The sequence below is a fragment of the Callionymus lyra genome, chromosome 7 (genome assembly GCF_982586985.1).
Source record: "Callionymus lyra chromosome 7, fCalLyr1.hap1.1, whole genome shotgun sequence".
NCBI classification, from domain to species: Eukaryota; Metazoa; Chordata; class Actinopteri; order Syngnathiformes; family Callionymidae; genus Callionymus; species Callionymus lyra.
Window position 1 is genome coordinate 28,130,903 of NC_141824.1, and position 21,401 is coordinate 28,152,303.

At 39.9% G+C, this 21,401-nt stretch overlaps 1 protein-coding gene across 1 annotated transcript; it reads left to right on the top strand.

Moving 5' to 3' along the window:
• The first annotated feature begins 7,666 nt into the window (after positions 1–7,666).
• On the top strand, positions 7,667–15,443 carry tada2a (transcriptional adaptor 2A). The gene is made up of 15 exons (XM_087796204.1): positions 7,667–7,792; positions 8,278–8,384; positions 8,446–8,505; positions 8,769–8,860; positions 9,878–10,035; positions 10,170–10,258; positions 10,345–10,417; positions 10,497–10,560; positions 11,310–11,353; positions 13,020–13,130; positions 13,212–13,283; positions 13,961–14,093; positions 14,405–14,448; positions 14,877–14,956; positions 15,017–15,443. Exons 1-15 carry the CDS (start codon positions 7,768–7,770, stop codon positions 15,200–15,202), a joined length of 1,338 nt encoding a protein of 445 aa, XP_087652330.1. The 5' UTR covers positions 7,667–7,767; the 3' UTR covers positions 15,203–15,443.
• The last annotated feature ends 5,958 nt before the right edge of the window (positions 15,444–21,401 follow it).

Below are 21,401 nucleotides of genomic sequence, written 5' to 3' on the forward strand. Positions count from 1 at the left end.
TGATTCTTGGAAAAAAGGTAGAAGAAGAAGCATGAGAAACTCAGAGAAGGTATTCATTCACTGCACTTTGATTTTGTCGACCGGCAGCTCCTGGTGGTCTCTGAGAGCTGACCACCAGCAGTGTTGGCAGACAGGTGGTGTCTCACTGCATTCTTCTGTCTCCCTGCATCTGCTGCAGACTGTCGTCTGGAAATAAACCAACTTCTTATTTGTCCTGTTTTCATTTCTATGTCGAGTTTTTTCTTTCAAAGAATATTCAACAATCAGGCAGAGTTCATTGTTTTGATCCGGTTTGACTGGAAAAAATGATGATCAGAAAAATCATTTTAATGAGCAATTAGACGCTTGAAACACGAGCAGGACACAAAAACCGCACAGTCAAGTGTGTCTGTGGAGCCTGAAGGAGGACACCTGTGAGCTCACCGTGGTGTCTGTCAAGAACCTCTCTCGCTCTTAATCGTCAAAAGGAGGGGGTCAAAGTTCACCTCCATTCTTCTTCTCCGCTTCCATCTTTGTGGTGTCATGTTACCCCTGAAACAGTTGATTTCTCGGGCGACTTATTTCTGCCAGAGCTGCAGGTATATATAAATATGAAGGTGATGATGAAGCCGCTCGTCTCACGTCTCTCTCGCGGCGTCTGCGTGGAAATGTAACGACTGTTCATAAATGTGTTTGATGGAGACATCAACCTGTTAGATCACATTTCTGTTATTTATCTGAGCTCCTGGTTTGTTCGTTTTTTTTTACAAAAAGGGAGAAAAAATAATATTACCGCTAAATCTTTCACCCTGAAAGGAAGTCCCCTTTTCAGCCTATGCTCTATGGATTGAATAAAACATTGTACATAAATCCAGATTTGTCTCTGTAACTCTGAAGTGATACATCAACATTTGCAAACTTTCCCTTCCTACGTCTCCCCCACGTGGAACCAAACCCCATTCATCCTTTAAGAAGAGTCTTACACGCCATCGAATCCGTGGAGCGAAGACACAGAAGATCGTCAATCTCTGCGCTCATGAAGGTTTAATGTGATTTTGTCACTTTCCTTGTTGACACTGGTTTACTGCTGTGATGTGCGTTTGGATCGTGTGTTCCTCAAACTTCAATGGAAAAAAAAAGTTTAATATTTTACAAAGTAGTTTTTCTCCTGAGAAGTGCAAAATATTTGATTTATATCTGATTCCAGACATTAAGGTATTTGTTTTTCTCTACGCTAACAACTGAAACTGTTCCTCGTGAGCTAAACAACGGAGCGAGAAGAAACTTTCAGAAAGAAATATTTTTGTTTGTTTGGTTCAGGGTTGCAGCAGAGGACCACATGGTGATGTCTCGTTTGTGGTCATTGTAAATGACAACAACAACAAAAAAAATCACGAAAATGTAATTTCCCAGAAACAATTAAAGTAATTGAGCTCGGATGGTTCGAGCCAGTGAGATAGAGGTTCTCTGGCTCGCGTAGAGTTGAATTGTTCAACCTTATTCTGTTCTGTCCTTGTTCTGGAACGAACCTGTCATCGCCTCTGCAAGGGTCTTCCCACAGTAGACCAATCAGAGACTGTCACTAACTTTTAATAAGTTCCATGCTGAAATGATTTCAGAACAACAACCTCCTTCACTCCCCAGGACTCCACTGTACTGTCTTATACCCAAAAGCCCTTAGTCAGGGAAAATCCCCTGCATGCGGAGCTGTGTTGCATCAGGAGAGCGGAAAAAATATGTTTAAAACATGGAAGACGTCTCCAGAGCTGGATCCTGTCCTGCAGCCACGAACCCACTTGGACATGTGGTTCTGATCCACTCACGTGCAGGGTCGGGGCCAGTTAAAGCACCAGGATCACCGGCAGCAATGAAAACCACATGCAGCGACAAAAGATCTGTTTTCACTCGTTCATGTCCTCGCAGAGACTTCTGCACTCGTTCATGTCAAGATCACGAGGAGACTGTTTGTTGAGGACAGAGCGAATGTTTTTCATCTTAAAGAGGTTTTTAGAAAGAGATCTTCAAAGAAGCAGCTTTCATGTGAACGAGCTTCTTGGTAGAGGTATGCGCCGTCTCTGCGCTTCATTTGATTTCTGCACGTATGACACTGATCCCTGTAGAGCGTCCAGTTGTCTCCCATTTGGTTTTGTTAAACTTAGACACACAATAGCATGAATGTTGTGTTCACAGACCGTCAGCAAAAACAAAAAAAGGTTGAAGGAAAGATTCCTGGGCAGCAACTGCTTTGACCTCCAGTGAGACCAGAGTGGTGAGAAGTGCAGTGTAGGTGAAAGTGAGCGACCAGACATCAACTGGTGTCTCCGTGGGAACAGTGTCGCCACGAGCGTTATCTCGCTTTCTCTTCCAGCGCCCGCCACATTCCAGCCACGACCTCCACAGCCACAACACTCATGCTCACTCGTGCTCGCCGCCACTCTTGTCCAGCAGGTGACGTCCCAGAATATGTGACAGGCCGCATGCTATTGTGAGCAGAGAATGTGGCGTCGGCGGGAAGTCGTTTTAGACCCAGAAGACGCGATGACACAAGTAGCTGACTTTACTGCTGGTGTCGGTTTTATTTAGTGTAACATTGCTTTTGTTGTATCAATCACATTTAATATATATAAGACTATTATTGTATGTTTTCTATTAATCCTAATCCATCTCCACCAGGAATGTTCAGTACTTTCAAAAACATCTAGACGTACACACGATTTTTGTAACACAAATTGTTTATTTACTTGTTGTTGTAAACGTTTGATAAATTATATTGCACAAAAGTAAGATCCCAGGGAGAATGTTTTTGTCAAATTCTTTGGGTTCTTGTTTTGCGTGATGACAAACAGGGACGTGGAGAACATTTTATTTTAACAAGTGAATATTTGTGTTGTTTATGATATGTATAGATTTATATATATATAAAATACATCTTGATTTAAATGCAGGACATGTGCATGAACACACCATATAAGTCATATAAACTGATAGTCCTCCTAAAGATGGTGTTTGTAGCATTTATAGCAATAGCTCAGTACAGTAAAACACTCTATAGATAAGTATCACATATCATTTTCCCTTAAACTTACAAGGAAAGGAAACATTTGGCTGAATAAAAGGTCAAATTCTAGTGTTCTTTTAAACCCAAAAATGTTAAATATGTCCAGATGAGTTTCATTAGCCTTTTACTCCAAAAGCAAGACTCAACTATGAAGGACAAAACACACCTCATATGTTATTAAAGATGTCTAAAAATGCATCAGTGCACAGTTTACATTCATCTTTTTTAAGTTATTGGAAAATTATTGTTATCCTGACTGCATTTTGTAAACAATAACTGATTTTACCAAAAGTCATAAAACCGTTTGCAGTATGAAAATGGTATCATTAATAGTAATGGTAATCATTGGTAGTTAAACCCTTCTTTTTCGGGGACTTTCTGCTTCTTAAATAAAACAATATTTTGATCCTGACTGTAAACGTGCACATTGAGGTCACCTCTGTGCACGTTTCACTCTGTACATGATGACGCTTGAAACCTCAACATCATTTATGCTCCAACAACAAAAGCTTTTTCAACAACTTTTTTAAAAATCATCTCGCATGAGGCCTGCTGTTGTTCCTACCCATTGATCCAGACCTCGGCGTAGATAATACATCGAGCACATCATCATTATTCCCGCAGATTAAGCCTCGGGGGGTGGGGGGGCATTGTGTTTGGGAGTTTCTGTGTGATGTGCTGGGACCCGGCGAGGGCGGCGGGGAGCTGGACTAAAGCAACAGGCCTGTTCAGTGTCTGCGGTGCCGCTGCAGCCGGAGCGAGCGTGGAAGTCGTCACAGCTGCAGCGGCTGATGTGCTGTGACAGTGTTGTGGTAGATCCGCTCTGCCGTGAGAGGAACCTAGTGCGGTTCACATGGGAAGCTCAGCTCCCCTCCACGGCTCAGCCTCAGTGGGGTTGATCGGAGACGAGTGTGGAGGATCCCAATATCTCCCTGCTGCCTCTTGCGGTTGACTTAGTTTGAACTCCACAGTCACATCTTTGAAACTTTTCAGGAGATGAGAAGTGTGGGGATCCCTTCTCACCCGGCACCCACTTGTTGCCCTCGTCAACTTGCTGACTCAGCATTCCGTGCTGACGTCCAGCTCACTCTGCAGCTGATGACACATCTGTGTGGGAGAGACTTGAACACAGAGCCGCCTCAAACACACCGGGTTTGTGTGTTTCCCTGCACTTGTGTGGGTTCCATCCTGTGACCCCCACATCATACAGAGGTGCATTGACGACACATCTGTATGATGTGGGTTTGACCACCTGTTATGATCTCAAAAATGTCAGAATATAATACAAATGAAACATGGGCAAAGTGCCCGTTACAGGCTTTTGATTCTATATATGTGCCCGAAAATAACCCATAACAAAAAAATGTAACTGATTATTGACAAATGTATTTTTTTTATTTTAACTTTTCCATCATATGTTTGCTATTGACACCTCTCTTTAGTCTTGAGGGCCCCTCACAACAGTAACAGTAAACAATGTGGTCCCCCCAAAATAGTAGAAACTGTGCTTTTACTTTGCTGATTTAAATTGTGTTCTTTTATAATTGCTCAAATGAGATTTTTGAACTTGAAAGTGAGTCGGCAGGAAGAACAGTCATGTGACTTTATATATATATGAGAGAAATCACCTGGTGAAGCTTGAACACATATAAAAGTGAAGACTATGAAAGTTTCAGCTCAAACTAAAGCGTCTCACACAACAATCCCATTAGTGAAAGAAAGCTCGGGACTCTCGACTGTTCACCATGTAAGCGAGAACATTGTCCAGGTGTCCCCCCTCTCGGGGAGGGTCTGCCTTTTCTTAAAGAAGCGCCTAATCTTGTTTCAGGAGCTTTTAATGACAGCAGCCGCCTGAATGCTGGTGTGAGCCTCGCAGGCGTGTGCCAGATGCCCTCCTTTCTTCTGAGGGGCCTCATATTCAAATCACAGCAGCTGGGAAGTGCTTTGCTAAGAGGAAAATCAGTGGGCAGAGACCAGAGGGGGTGCTTTTAAAGATGTAATGGGAAGGGGGGGCGGGGTTGTCAGGCGTTTGTAGGGTCGCTGTATAATGTGGCACACTTCTGCTAAACCGAACCCCGAGGCTGCCGGGGTTTGATCCACGGAGAGAGAAGTGAAGGCGGAGGGTGAGGGACGTGGGTGAGGGCAGAATGTAGCCGGGTGAGGGAGTTCCTCAAGGATGCGTTACTTTGTTTGTGTAGTGAATAATGAATTCTGTCTACATCCAGAGTCTCACACAGGAGTGATCAAGAAGTTGTCACGCAGCCCTGGAGCTTCTCATCTAACCTTAAGTGTGATGCTAAAGATTGACCCTACTAATACAAATACAAATACAAATACTAATACATCAACACATCAATCAAACACCAGGCCTCAGTGACAGGCAGCAGAGCGGCAGAAAGCCCTGGACTGTTACTTTTATTCTCAGTGAGACCATAAAAGTCTTGTAGCTGATTAGAATTTCCGTCTTCCATCCATGTGTTAGATGGAAGTTTGAAGAGTCTCACATCTGCTCCAACGGCTCCAACTGTCACCTTGTGAAGTTCCTCTTTTTTGAGTGAATAAATGATGGAGCTCTTGGCAGTGAGTTGAATTCCTCAGAGAGTATGGCCAGAACACGTGCACAGACTCTGCTGCGTCACTCCTCGTGGATCTGTTCTCCCTGCATGTCCGTCACAGAAGACGGAGGCAGGTCCCCAGGAGCCGGCAGAGGGCCTGGGATACGCTGCTGCCGCCGAGCGCACTTGTCACTGTGGATGTTTCTCACAAAGTGCTCCGAGAGGAAAGAAGGACACGTTTGTTTTTGTTTTTTTCAAATCAGGAAAAAAAGGCTTCAGGATTCAACAGGACTCAAGTGAACACTTGACTACATCATCACTGAAACACACACTGCCAGAGCAGCATAGGAAAAATGCACAAAATGAATACAACCATGGACTAATAATGATGGTGTCAGAACAAAGCTGTCAAACTCAGTGCCAACAACTAATCTCGCAACACATTTAAAACCAAAGTTTCTCTTGGATACAACAACATATAGCCACATCCCCCTCCTCTATCAATGTCCTCCCATTGGCATCATTTTGTTTTCTTTATTATTTTTAAATCAATGTGTCTAAGCTTGCTACAAAGCATGATTTCGAAATTGTACTGAGCCAATTATACAAATGTAAAGCTCTTGCAGGCCAGATAACTGACCTGGCAAGTGATGCAGAGAACACAACACAGACACCTTCGTCTTTTCATAGTTTTCTGTGTACTTTAAAAGTACTTATTATATACTTAATTTTAAATTTTGCAATGATGTTCTTTTTGCACGACACAAGATTGCCCCTTAACGGCAGCTGTTAAGTAACCCAGTTACATTCACTTTAAATAAATGTATGTATGTTTTTAATGAAGGTACATGTCTAGACTGGTTAATCCATCAATACTCCTTTCCTGTTTCAAACTCATTTCACCATTTGGTCGATCTTTAAATATCTTAACTTAACTTAATCTCTATTTATATAGCGCCTTTCTAGACCAGGGTCACAAAGCACTCTTACATTACAACACTACACCATCTCTTTGCGCTTGGTGGAGTCTACTGGGCTTTTCCTTGATTTTCTGGAACTCCTGTGTTGTTCTCAGTATTATCTTGATCTTTAAAGTATATACTTTTTTGAGTATTGTTTTGATTGTTTAAGCGCTTTGTGACCCTGGTCTGGAAAAGCGCTATATAAATAAATATTACTTACTTACTTACTTACTTACATCATTACAACAAAACCTTGAAATTGAGAATAATGGAAATGTGTTAAAAAATCCTATAATAACTGAGATTAGAATATCTGAAAGCTACAGAATAGAAGGATAAATAGAAAATACGGCTGTTAACCATATTGTAAAATCATGGGAATTAAGGATTTGTAATTTTACTGCAAAAATGTTCCTGCAGAGATGGGACCAGTTTCGTGTAAAACAATACCAGCGATGACGTGAATCCATCACGTAAAAGGTCGGTATTTGAGGGGCGTCGTCGTAGACGGTGAACGTGTCAGGTGATCCAGCTCAGGTGAAGTCTGCGGGAAGAAAACAAATAAAGCGCTTCATTGTTACGCTTCTAGAAATAGAGCACGACTGCCACCTTGTGGTAAGATGGGGTACACACGTTTTGCTTTTTGTCAACGCAGAGAATCCGATTTAAATAATTTGGTGAACATGTATCGGACACCCTTTAAAAACAATTTGAATTATAGTAAAACAACTAAAATCCGTCTTTAAAAGTTATTTTATAAACGTACATAGTGTCGACATATTGGCTATCGATGTATGCAAACGAATGGTTTGTATAGTGTAGAAAATAAACATTACTACAAACCATGACACTTAATTCGACAGCAGATTATCAAGTAAATATGTTCTGCCATTAATTTAAAATTTACAATCATTTAATTGTAAATGTTTATCTAGTTAATTAAAATATATGTGCGACTTGGATAAATAAAATATTCCTAACAAAATCAATAGTAATAATATCATCCTATACTAGAAGCGTCTAATATATGTTATATTTTACTACGAATCTAATAAACAAATAACAAAAGCACCGTATCTCCGGAAATTGAACCAAATCGATTTATCGTTCATCGATTGGTCTGGTCTTGCTGTCTGTCGGCGATGGGAAATAAATCGTCGACTTTATTGAATTATTTCCCCTTTTTGTGTACTTTTTTGTGAACTATAGTGCAATGGACCGTCTTACGTCGTTTGCAAGTAGGTTAAGTCGTTTGTTATTTACAGATAGACCGGCTGTTTGCAGATAGTTACGCTTTGCTAGCCTTGTTATGCTAACTTAGCATTTAGCCACAGACCAAACATGTTCTTTTTAGAAGATAAACGATATTTTTATCTGCTTTTCACTCTGTCGTTTGTATATATTCTCAAATATCACCGAATCAGGTGTATTGCTGTTGTTGCACCTTGAAATATAATGTTATATACGATGTATCTTGACAACGTAACGGATATGTTGTATACAGTAGTTTGTCTTGGAGCGTTTACGTTAGAAATGATATATATATATATATATATATATATAGTGAGACTATTCTTTAAGAAACATGTTACGATTTTCATTATTTTACACAATTAAACAATGTTAAGATACGTACATTTACTGTGGTGGTTTCGACTTTTAATCATAAAAGGTAAATCGATCAACATATTGGAACTTATGTATATGATGTTCTTTACCTCAGACGACCCTTTTGACAAGCCCCCCTGCAGAGGCTGCTCCTCATACCTGACAGAACCATACATCAAGTGTGCAGAATGTGGCCCTTCACCTGTTCTACTCTGCCTCCAAGTGAGAAACGACACAGTTTTACCTGAATTCTTGCTGAGCAATAATCTGATTTTTATGTTAGTGTTTCACCAGAGGATTTGAATATAAGAAACATCAGAGCGATCACAAGTATGAAATCATGGTAAGTAAAACTATTGGTGGCTATGGATTGAAAATTATAAGTATTTTTGGTATGTATTCTTAATATATGTTATATTACACTTATAAACAACTACTGAGGATTGTGGATTTTATGGATGTTCTCATGTTGTATATCTATATTAGCTGTGTTATGAGTTAAATGGTGGCTGCGAAAATAAAGCCTTTTTTTCCAACTTATTTATCCACTATCTGGTTGTTTGCAATGGTTAGCCATAAAACTAATGTGTGTGTCTGCCCACACAGACATCTGACTTCCCAGTTTTGGAGCCCGGCTGGTCAGCACAAGAGGAGATGTCCCTATTGGAAGCAGTAATGGACTGTGGCTTTGGAAATTGGTGAGTAATAATTTAATAATTGTGGTGGTGTTATTAACTACCAACTAGGGTTTAACGATTATTGAAGATCTAATTGCGATTCTTTACCTTAATATTTCCATTAGAATTACAATTATTAGAATTTTGTTTCAATGTCCCCTTTTCATGCATTTTTTTCTCTAATACATTACAGTAAAATCTATTTCTTCATGATTGTAAAGATATAAAGCCATTGTCAAGATACTGTAAAGGCAAACTAAGCATGCACATGAATAGGTTTATTTAATTTAGAAGGATTATTAAATTACTTAAATTACAGTTGTAAACAAACATAATATATCATTGAAGCTTTGTAAATATTCACTGCAAATACTTAAAATGCTTAAAAGTGTAGTGTAAACTTTATGTATTGTAAAATATATATTTATTAGTCAACAGTAAATCACACACACACTTCAGTTCAGTACAGAGTAAAAAAGTGCAAGCACCGTGTCGTTCATTCTGCCTTTTTTTTCCAGCACATTTGCAAAGTCGCTCTTGTCACTCTGTCATCTCCTTTGATACAAAATAATAATTGTAATTTATACAATTTGAATTGTGTGATTGTGAAAGGTAATTAACTAGTTTGGACTAGCACACGCACACATCTGCCAGCAGCACTATGTCAGGATGTAACACTGCAGTCTGGTTCTTTCATTCATCTATGCTGCCATCATTATATTAGACAAGTTTTCTGTGTGTTATCAACTCTCTACTCTGCGTGTAGTTTTTAGTTGCAGTCTCACAGAGGTTTGAAGAGTTCAGTTGTGGCAGCTGGTACTACAGGTTGTTCCATGTTGTTGAGACACTGGTAGCATTTTAGATATACAGTCAAATACTGCTCGGATTATATTATATCACAAATGTAATTAATCGTTCAGCCCTACTACCAACATAAATCAGGGCAGGGGAATAATGTGATGAGGTGACGGATTAAAGTGGACTGCATCATATCTTCTATTTTAAAGGCTCACACATTTTGGAAATCCTCTTTTTCAGGCAGGATGTTGCCTACCAAATGCGAACAAAGAGCAAAGAGGAGTGTGAGAACCACTACATGAAGAACTTCATCAACAACCCACTTTTCTCCTCCACATTACTCAGCCTGAGGAAAACGAAAGATTCACACTTTGCAGATGGCGCCATTCCATTTAAACGTTCGTAGCCACCTGATTTCCTACCGTTGTTTCATTCTCAAAAAATGTTCTAATTTGTCTCAAACATGAACATTGAGTAATAAGACTTGTTAATCTTGATCATAATTGTAACACCTGATTATTTCTGACTCCAGCTACAGACGATCCGCCACGGCCCACGTTTGACTCGGTGTTGTCGCGGGACATGGCGGGATACATGCCAGCCAGAGCGGACTTCATGGAGGTGAGGATGTACAAATGACCTCTAACTGTCAACCTTTTCACATCATTGCTGCAACTTCTCTCACTGTTATGATGCATCTGTGACAGGAGTTTGACAACTACGCTGAGTGGGATTTGAAAGATATCGACTTTGTTGACGACGACTCAGACATTCTGCGCAGTGAGTAACAGACTGATGATTTCTGTACTTTTAGCTGAACTTGATGCTCAATTTGTTTTCTTTTTTTCTCTCCGTTCAGCCCTTAAGCTGGCAGTCGTTGATATTTATCACTCAAGACTGAAGGAGAGGCAGCGGAGAAAAAAGTGAGTCTCAGGCGGCGCTCATGTTTGTGGATGTCAAATGGTCAATAATTTATGCACAAGGGTTTAAAGGTGGTATTAGTTTAATATCAATGGTTATAAAGGTGAGATTTGGTTGTTGCTCTGGCAATGTACAAGGCCTAATGCATCACTCATAAGCAGCCCATTCTTCTATTTTGTTTACTAAGAGTCTTAAAGTCTATATTCTGATATCTTATTAAATATAAAAGATTTAAATGAACATAATGCAAATAAAAAATGTAAATAGTTTGTACTCTTCTGTAGCTTCTACTGCTTTTAAACCTATTTCTGCTAATTTAGTTTTTCATTATCAGAAAACTCCACTAGATGGCACTAAAACATTGTTTTTCACTTCTCTTCTTGCCTCAGTCATTCATTTGAGTTCCCAAACCACATTTTAATTTATGTTAGCTGCTGTTTAAAGTCCTTACTGTTCTAATAATATTACATCCTTGTTCGTGTGGAAGCTCATATTTCAGTCTCATGCAATCTGTAGTTCTAATACCCATGTTATATGTTTTATGTTTAAGCATGTGGACACAATTGTCCAGCAGATTATTTTACGGTTTCTAATGTGATGATATAGATAGTAAGTAAATATTAGACCTCCCCTGAAATCAGCATCTTTATCTATGGGAAGTGAACCTTATTCTGGTGAGACAAGTTATAACTCGCACTCACTGCTTAATTATATGTTTTCGGTGATGGTCTTTTTTTTTTTTCCCCTCCAGGATCATCCGCGACCACGGACTTATCAACCTGCGCAAATTTCAAAGTAAGTCCGTCTCTGAAATGTGCGTTTGATTTCAAGAAGCCACCATAGCAACCTCAAGCTCCATCGTTTCTATGGCGACACACAAACATCCAGTAATGACCAAAGTTAACCCCAACGACCTCTGAAGTGTGCCAAGCACTTGTTTACGATCCACGATTCTGCTTCTTCTTGACATGCATCGAGGCACGTTAAGATTGTCAGGATCAAGGAAAAGAAGGTTGATGATGTCATCAGATTCAAATGGTTTATCCAGGCTTGAGGTTTTTAACAACATGGGGCCAATAACAAAAGTCCCCCAAAGTCTAACATATTCTTAGATTAAATGATGGACACATGTTGTCTACACATGTTATGTATTGAATTCTAGATGCATATATTAAAAATAATGCTTATTTGTAATAGTAAGATGTCTTAAAGATTTGCACATCTTATTAAGTTTAAAATTTTAGGCAACATGTTAGAAATAAATGCTTGGCTTATACAGGCTCAAATTCCCAATAACTGTACGTGCCCTGCTGTCCTTGAGCAATAGTACTTAATAACTCTTTGTGCTGATAGAAGAGGATTTTATCAGAAACATATGCTAACGTCCTAAAAGATGTCGGATCCTGATAGATGTCAGATATCAAACACTTGTTGCTGCCAGAATGTTTTATAGTGCAAATATCTTCTGATTTATTTATGCCTCCTGCAGGCACCAGTTAGCGTCTCCCCGCTCTCCTTCCCTTATCGCTCTGGTCTTTCTAGACAAAAGGAAACTCAGAGGAGCTGCAGACTGGTTGTCATGGAGACTGTCGAAGTGTGTGTGTGTGTGTGTGTGTGTTAGATGCAATACTGGCAGCAGTTACGGTCCTCTAGAGCTCAGTATCTGGTCTCAATACCCGCTGGAGGTCCATCGACTGTTGTTGTTGTTGGGCGAGTCTCAAATCCCAACTTGTTACATTTGAGTCCCCGATGTTGTTTACACTAAACATGTATTTGTGCAACACAACTGTTGATACCTTCCTTTATTTCCACGTGAGTTCAGCGATCAGTGTTGCTGACCACACACACACACACACACACACACACACTTCCACATCCTCTACAGTTTTCCTCTCCGCCATTGACACTTGTTGGTTACTCGGCAACACAGCGACTCCGGGAGACAAACATCCTAATTTTTTTACTGATTTGCTGAAGTGTCGATGAAAACACACTGATGGAGCGTCTGTGTGAGGTTCAGCGCTGCGACGATGATGTTTTAATAAAAGCCCTGTCAGCCCTTCAAACATGCAAAAACATTAAATTGCAGCTCTCAGTGGCTCGATTCAAAAACATGTTTGTGTCAAAGGAGCCGACGAGTCTGTTGTTTCAGCCAAGAAGCACAAATAATACAATCTAAAATATCGTGGGTTTGACAATTAGAAACGCAGCACGAGTAATCAACACATTTATATTTGCATTAAAGTGACAAATGTCTTCCATAGAAATCTTAAATCTTGATGCACTTGATTTATTTAATTAAATTAAGTTAGGTTAGGTAGAACTTTATTGATCCCTCAGATTGAAATTGGTAAATCAGAAGTCATTTAAACAATAGATGTTTTGGATGTAAAGTCCTTCAGCGAAAACAATGTTTTGTTGTTTAAAAAGCCTGCCTCATGGTTCCTCACTGTCTCATCAGTGCTGGAGCGATGTTACCCTAAAGAGGTGCAGGAACTCTACGACGCCATGAGACGTTTCGCCAGAGTGACGGGACCCACCGAGCACGACAAGTTCATCGAAAGCCACGCATGTGAGCGTGAACAGATGTTTCCTCAACAAGTTCCCCATTCAGTGTTTTAACTTTGGGATGTCATATGAATCGTCCTTCCAGTGGAGTTCGACCTGAGGAAGGAGATTCGCCGGCTGCAGGAGTACCGCAAGGCCGGGGTCAAGTCTTTCTGCGGTGAGTTTCTCTCGAGTCTTGGCAGTAGAAACAGAAATAGATTCATATTCAAGCCTCAGTGAACGTGTTCAACGAACCAAAGCAAGGTTAATCAATACTGTCGGTGAATTAAATAATCTTTGGATCATTTTTAGAATCCTAATGTTTACATGTAGGGACGTGAGCAGACGTCATGTGAAGCCATGCTTTAATTCTGCCAAACAAGCAAGAAGCATTTCTGCGTATTATTTGGAAAATAGGTTTATGATGTCAGACATTGACATCTCTACACAAATATATAATATATATATATATATATATATTTATATATATATATATATATATATATATATTATTTTTTTTAAACTAAAGAAATTCACTGCCATTTTTCTGGACACTCGAAAAAAATGTTTTGATTTGTAATTTTTTAATGTAATGTCATTTTTAAAATAATCATTTAACACTCAATGTTATTTTTTAAACATTATAATGAATTAATTAAGGTATGTCAAAATTAAAAATCCGAGCACTTTTAGCAAATCTTCCTTTTCTGCTGTTCACAGTTTATCTCTGAGTCACGAGAGCTTGAACAGTGCGTCACCATGTATGTTTACTGTCGTGCCTCTTTGTGTTGTTGTTGTTTAGATTTAGCACGTGATAGGTTGTGTGCGTAAAGACTCGCTTGTGTGTGTCTTCAGGTGCCAAAGTGTACGAGCGAGTGAAGCGGCTGCGCGAGGACGAGCGGCGGAAGAGGACCATGCTGTGTGACGTGCTGCAGTACATCCAAGATGGCCGAGCGTGTCAGCAGTGGCTCACCAAACAAGGCGCCATGTGAGGCGCCACACTATGGTCGCACAAACACACTAGTGCTGCACACACACTCCACTAAGATATTCCACAACAAAAGGCACTATTGTGTCCACAGAAAAAATACATTTAATATAAGAAAGAAAACAACGTTAGACGTCTTTTTGAGCTCCTTCCTTCCACTGATAAGCTCCCATTGTGATAACTGTGTGTGTGTGCGTGTGCGTGTGCGTGTGTGCGTGTGCGTGTGCGTGTGCGTGTGCGTGTGTGTGTGTGTGTGTGTTAGCGTGTGTGTGTGTGTCAAGTATCTGACAGTGTCTTTCATGTGATTGCAGAGACGCTGGCGTCACTCCTCCTGTCACAACAATCACAGTTTCAGGTTTGTCTTCTGTTTGTTTCATCATGATATGCAAAGATGTTCTATAGTGGTAGAGCACTCACTCCTCTTCAGATCCAGATCCTTCCAACCCTATTATTCACCACCTGATTGTAGCTGATCAGTGCTTCACTGAGTGATCTCCATTTGTACTCAAGACAGAGTAGAGTTTATCTTTTTTTAATTTTATTAAAAGACTCAACTTAGTAGTGACATGGTGGAATTTTTATAGAAACTAGTCCAATTCAAAGCAGTCAAATCACATCTTCTTTTTTAACATGAGACTTGAACATGTTTGTTACATGACCCTGAGGTCAAAGGTCAACACTTGCAAATTGAAATACCGAGTGAAATGGCAGAGTTGACCAAAGAGATCTGTTGTCGTGAACAGTTGTGTCATCACACGAGTGTAATTGTGTTCCCCTCCACAGCGTCGGGCAGAAGGAGCGCCCCTCCTCTGAACCTTACCGGGCTGCCAGGCACGGAGAAGCTGAACGAGCGCGAGAAAGAGGTGAGTGTACGCCACATGTTCCAGTCCAAGTGTGCTTGACTCGTGTGTGTGTGCGTGCAGTTGTGTCAGGTGGTGCGTCTAGTTCCGGGGGCGTACCTGGAGTACAAGCAGGCGCTGCTCAACGAGTGCCGCAGACAAGGCGGGCTGCGACTGGCTCAGGCTCGCGCGCTGATCAAGATCGATGTCAACAAGACGCGGAAGATTTACGACTTCCTGCTCAAAGAAGGCTGCATCACCAAGGCCTGAGGTGCTCCTCAGTGACGTCATCAAGTCACAGGTTCAATTCCAAGAGCCTCAACTGTCTGTGCACCATGGCAGCTACAACAGAAGTTCCAGGAATTGAAAAAACTATTTTAATGTTTTATTGTGTTGTTTTTGTCCACATTGTTGCTGCTCTCTTGAATAAGTATTTCAAATTATTCTCAGTAATGTCACCGTTTAATTATAAATATTCAGTCAAATTAACAATAAATATCTTTCAACCTTTTTTCATCCTTGTGCGTTGCTTATTTCCCCTGATATTTAACTGATCTGTTGTATTTTCTTTTGCAGCTTTAAATCTTCACGCAAACCAATACTTTTTTTCCACTCACTTTTGCTCTTAAACATTAATCATTTTAAAATAGTTTTCCATGCTAATATTAAGCTAAATATCTTATTTGCTCTTAAAGTTCAATTTGTTTTTAGTATTAAATTATAATCATTACATTTCAACAATATTGTTTGCTCTTGTATGTGAGTCATGTGACCTGCTAAGTAATCCAATGTAATCCAAGTGAATATTGCAGCGTCACAGTGATCTGCTGCTTCACTCTGCTGCTCCTCAGTGGAAGTGTGGGCACTGTGGAGTGGGAGGACAAATGTTGCAACATCCTCACAACATGAACCCAAACAGCCCAATTACAAGCTGTCCTGCTGGTGTCTGAGCACATCACTAAATAAAATGGGTAGAAGATTCCGTTTCTAGTCTCTGCTTCTTTTTCTAGAGTTCCCTTTAAACATTAAGCTCCTCCAACAGTTGCTGTTTATTACCGACATGCTTTTATTCTCAGCTGTTGACTCGTTCTTTTGTACATTTTTTCTTTTTTTATTGTTTACTTTTTTTTTCCATCTTTGTTATATGTCTGCTCTGACTACTCTCACATTTATTTGCACTATGGACTTTAAAAATGTGGTTCTAATATTTTTTTCTTTTTTTTTTTAACTTGTTTATTGTCAATTCACATCAATCATAGATGACATATCCATAATATGTAGTATACATACAACAAGGTACTCCTATTCAAGTCACCCATCAGGTAGATACAAGAAACACAGTAATACAAAAAAAAAAACGCAAAAAACAACAACAACCTTTACCTTGAGATAACTTAAGCTAAAACTATAAACAGTGTCTTTATTCAGATGATGCATCTTAATATACTTTTACCTCTTCAGAATTGAAACAAAAGAAAGGGTGAGGAGGAAGAGAAGTAAAACAAATCCACAAAAACAAATCACAATTGTATTACACTGCTATTACAACAGTAATTGCTCACCGGCCAATCAGTTCTTGACCGTAATATTGAGTGACAGGGGACCATCTTTTTTCAAACAAAGGGACTTTAAGTTGCAGTTGGGCAGTCATTTTTTCCATCTTGTAAACATGCTTTAGCTCCTGTTTCCATTGATCCAATGTTGGCAGGTTTATTTTCATCCAGTGAATTGTGATCATTTTTCTTGCAGTTAACAACAGTATATGTAGTAAATAAAGTTTGTCTTTGGTATACAAATATTCTAGTATTTTATTTTTACATTTAAGAAAATACATTTTTCGTGGTGGTGTCCCTATTAAAGTTAATGTGCATGTATTATGAACACTTATTTATTAATAGTGAATTGCTTAAAATATTGTTTTAATATTTAATGTCGATGTTTATAAACACATTATTTGTTGTTGTTTTTTCTTGCACTTGCACTTTCATTACACTTACACTAACAACTAATGCTGTGAGGAAAATGTCATCACAGATAAACCAAACTACAACGATGGCTCTACTGCCTCACGAGCTGCAAGTTTGGAGTCAACGGCGACATGTTTGAATTGGAAGAGAGCGCCACTGCTGACGTGGAGCTTTGGTTCTCTCCAGCTCCGGGTCTGGAGCAGCAGATGGAGCAGATGTTGGTGTCAGTGTTCAGCGTCTCAGCCCACACACTCGTCTGCTCACAACAACATTTGCTGAGCCTCCACATGATTGTAAGTGAAGGTTGAAGTGTCCTGGTGTGTGTGTGTGTGTGTGTGTGTGTGTGTGTGTGTGTGTGTGTGTGTGTGTGTGTGTGTGTGTGTGTGTGTGTGTGTGTGTGTGTGTGTGTGTGTGTGTGTGTGTGTGTGTGTGTGTGTGTGCTCAAGGTCAATATTCATTAGAATCTAGGAATTAAAGGGAGGCAGAAGGTTTGTCCAAGAAAGAGGGGATGTGAACAGTGAAGGAAGGAGGGAAGGTAAGAAGAAATATTGAGGAACAGATTCATTGAGAAGGAAGGAAGGCATGAAGGAATGTTGAATCGATACAGAAAGAGACAGTTAAATAAATAAAAAAATCGGATAAAAAGATGCTGAAAGAAGGAGGGAGGAAGATCAAGAAGAAAAATATCTCAAAAAGAGATAAAGGGTGTAAAATAATAAATGAGTGTGAACAGCAGAGAGAAGGACGAGAAGGAAAGAAAGGAGGAAGTACTGTAGGAAGGTATAAATAAGAGGGGATGAAGGTGCAAAAAACATGGACAAGGAGGACAAAAGAAAGTCAGTTGTGTCAAGAAAAAAACAATAAAAGATGGATGGAAAAACTCACACACACTTAACTGTGCCATTATGGTGGAGTAGTGATTTAGACTTAACATCAACACAACAGATAACCATGGTAACCATGGTACTTGGTTCAATTATGGACCACACACACACACACACACACACACTTTAGTGTCATAACAGTCATGATCTTGACTCACTCTCTGTTGGGTCTTTGTGTCGACTCTTATGCAGCACCAACAAGTGTGTGTGTGTGTGTGTGTGTGTGTGTGTGTGTGTGTGTGTGTGTGTGTGTGTGTGTGTGTGTGTGTGTGTGTGTGTGTGTGTGTGTGTGTGTGTGTGTGTGTGTGTGTGTGTGCTGAGATCAGAGTGACAGTCGGACTTCACGCTGCGCTCACACAAGCACATGTTGCCACAGCAAACACTCGCATCTTTCACTCTCCACCGGCGTCACAGCTGGAGCCGCCGGGATCAGCACAACCTTTATTTAGACCCCCAACAGACACACAGCAATTTCCATCTCCTCGTCTTACCATCCATCACACACGCACACATTCACACACACTAATACACACGTACAAACACATGCACAAACACAAAAACAGGGCTTGAACAACAACTGATGCTCAAACAATTGCGTGGAATCCAAGTATTGAAGCAAACAAAACAATGGTGATTCTACGATTAGAGCTAATGCTAAGAATAGCACTTGAACTAGTCACTAACTGAAGCAAAAACTACAACTCAAAGTTAAAGTGTAAAAGTGTTTATCTTTAAATCCAGCTTAAATACTAAAAATCAAGTTGATTTTAAAGCTGATGTTGTAAGATCCGTGGTGGAAAACTGGACTTTGTGCAAACTTCAACTAAATCTCGTCGTCTGACGTCCTCCTTGATGTTTCGCTCAATGTTTCTGTCCCAGGGGTCAGAAGGGGTCACCCTGTACCAGGTGATCCATGATCCAAGTGTCCTGGCTCTGAGTGAAAGCACGCGGCCACAACAACCCTGGTTATTGAACGTCCACAGCCTTCCAGAGGATTTCACTTGTCTGGCGTCTGTCCGTCAGTCCTCGAGGTTGATCACTGTCAACATGCTGCAGGTGCTGGTGTCACGGTGGAGGTTCTGGCTCTGATCTGGACTGCAGAGTCAATCCCAGAATGCCTCTGACTCATCTGACATTTCAGTCTGAACCCCGGTCTCTTATCTGCCGGGCTCTCGGCGTGTCTCTGCGCCCTCCATCTTTCTCCACCTCTCAGCGCTCTCATTTAAAGGTGTCGTTTCTGCTCCATCCATCACGTCCGTCTGTGTCTGCGAGCGCCGTTCCTCTTCTGCCTCCTTCATCATCCGTCAGGTGACGGCGCGAGAAAACATTTAACGTGGAGCTGTGAGGGAGCTGAACATATCAATATGTTGCATTCCTAACAGAGAGAGTTGTCATGAAGATGAGTTGCTTTATGTCAGAGGAGAGCATCAAAACCAGCTACAATAATCAGTGTTTAACTTTATTTTAGACAATAATACAATTAGAAATTCAAGTTGCCTTAGTTTAAGCTAAAAGCTAGAATACGTGGTTAGTTAGCACTTGATGCTAAAACACGTTTGATATTATAGAGTTAACGGAAAGTGACGCGAAAAAATGATGCTTAAACTAGAATTTGTTAAGAAGCTAGTTTAAAAAAAGTTGATGCTAGAACTGGAAATTGAGTTAAAATGTGAAGTATAGTCAGACAAGCAGTTAAATTTGAGTTAAAATAGGTCATACTAAAACTCACTAAATAGATTAAATAATTTTCAAATGAATTTAACACAAAAACTCGTAAGCACTAATGCTAAATCTAGAGCTAATTCTAAAAATAGCATTTGTTTGCGTCGGTTTTATGTTGAAAGTTTGAGTAAATGCTTGCCCTTGAACATTATTTGTAAAAATAAGAGTTGATATTTCAGCTTCAATTCAAATTGAGTCTGTAGATCAGAGCCAAATATTACAAAGCAGAGAGTGCCATCTAGTGGCCTTTCAAGATGAAGACACTGTATCATGATGCAGTTGATGATGTATCACAAGAACCTCATCAACACGTCACTAGCTTCGAACATTAGAATTACAATTGAAGTTGGCACTAAAACTACAGTTGAGGCTTAGATTTTCACTAAAACACATGTTGACAGTTAAACTAGAGCTAATGCTCAAAACATAAATTATGCTTAAAGTATAGCTGATGCTAAGTTTTGAACAAAAAGAAGAGCTGATGCATGAACAGAAATGAATGTGTAAAGTAGAGGTGATGCTGAAACCGATTTGAACTTGAGCTGACACGAAAACACTCCGAACTTAAACTAAGATTGATGTTTGAAAGACTTTCTTGAGTTGAGACGAAAGTTGTCTGAAGGTGGTGACGCCGACGTTTGGCGTCAAAGGTAGTGTTTTTCACCAGCTTTGTCGTCACACCAGAAGATGGAATTTTGAAACGTGATTAGGAGCAACTGTAAGCCACAGGTTTATTGAGGGCAATAATATCGTTCCCGGGAGCCCTTCGTAACAGGATTGACTTTGGAAGACGTATCTAATTACGGATATATCCACTCAGGGCGGCCAGGAAAGCCAGCAGATGCAGACTGGAGACATAAATGTAGAGAAGGTCCACCTCACGATAACCTCCCAGCTGTTCCATCCACGCCTGAATAATGAGATTTGAAACAACAGACAAGCACAAACCTCCTTTTTCATAAACGCCTGTAGCCCGCCGGACATTTAAAGTGGCGGAGCGTGAGCATTAAACAAGTTTATAAAAAGAGATTCCTCGTAAAACAGAAGCAGGTTTGTGACACAGCAACGGTGCAGGTTCTTTATTGCGTCTCCTGTTTTATGAGTTCAAAACCAGGAATATGATCACTGCCTTGCTTCAGGCTTCTAAGATAGACACGTCACGCTAGAAGCTGCAGGTGATCCTGGACCTCTGAGGTTCTGTTTGAACTTCAACACTCTCAGAAAGGTTTTCTGGTTAAAATAGCAGCACATAAATGTTGTGGAAATGATCAAATCAGCTAAGTGCAGCTGACACAGCCAGAAATACAATTAAAAACATGTAATAAAAAAATGTTGACATTATAATCTCTGGAGATTAAAGGGTTCAAGATTGTTGTTCCAGAGGCTGTTTTCTAGCAAGTAAACCTTAAGAATCCACAATTCATCCGTAAACTTTTACAAACTAATATTCAGAGAGGCTTTCAAATAAGGCATTGAAGGATCAAAACTAAGAGTGATATTCTACAGTATGTCGACTTCCTTTCACACGCGAGCCAGTTATAGACTGTTCTATGAATAGAAATTCTCTTTGGCTTCAGCTGTGAACAGCCAGGCGTCGATTTTCCGATACGTTGGAGAAAGTCAAGCGATAACTCAGGAAGAAGCAAGAAGTCAATGCATAGGTAGAGAATGGAAAAGGTACAAAACACTCAGTGGACAGTTGTGAATAAATAGGTAGGTAGGTAGAACTTTATTGATCCCCCAGGAGGTCTCCTTCGGGAAATTGTTTTTTTTTTAATTTGCCAGCAATTATTCATAAAAATAAATAAAAATAAAAATAAAATAAGAACAAGAACAAAGAGAAAGATCAAGATGATACAATCTAAGTCTAAAGATAAAGATAAAGAACATAGATCA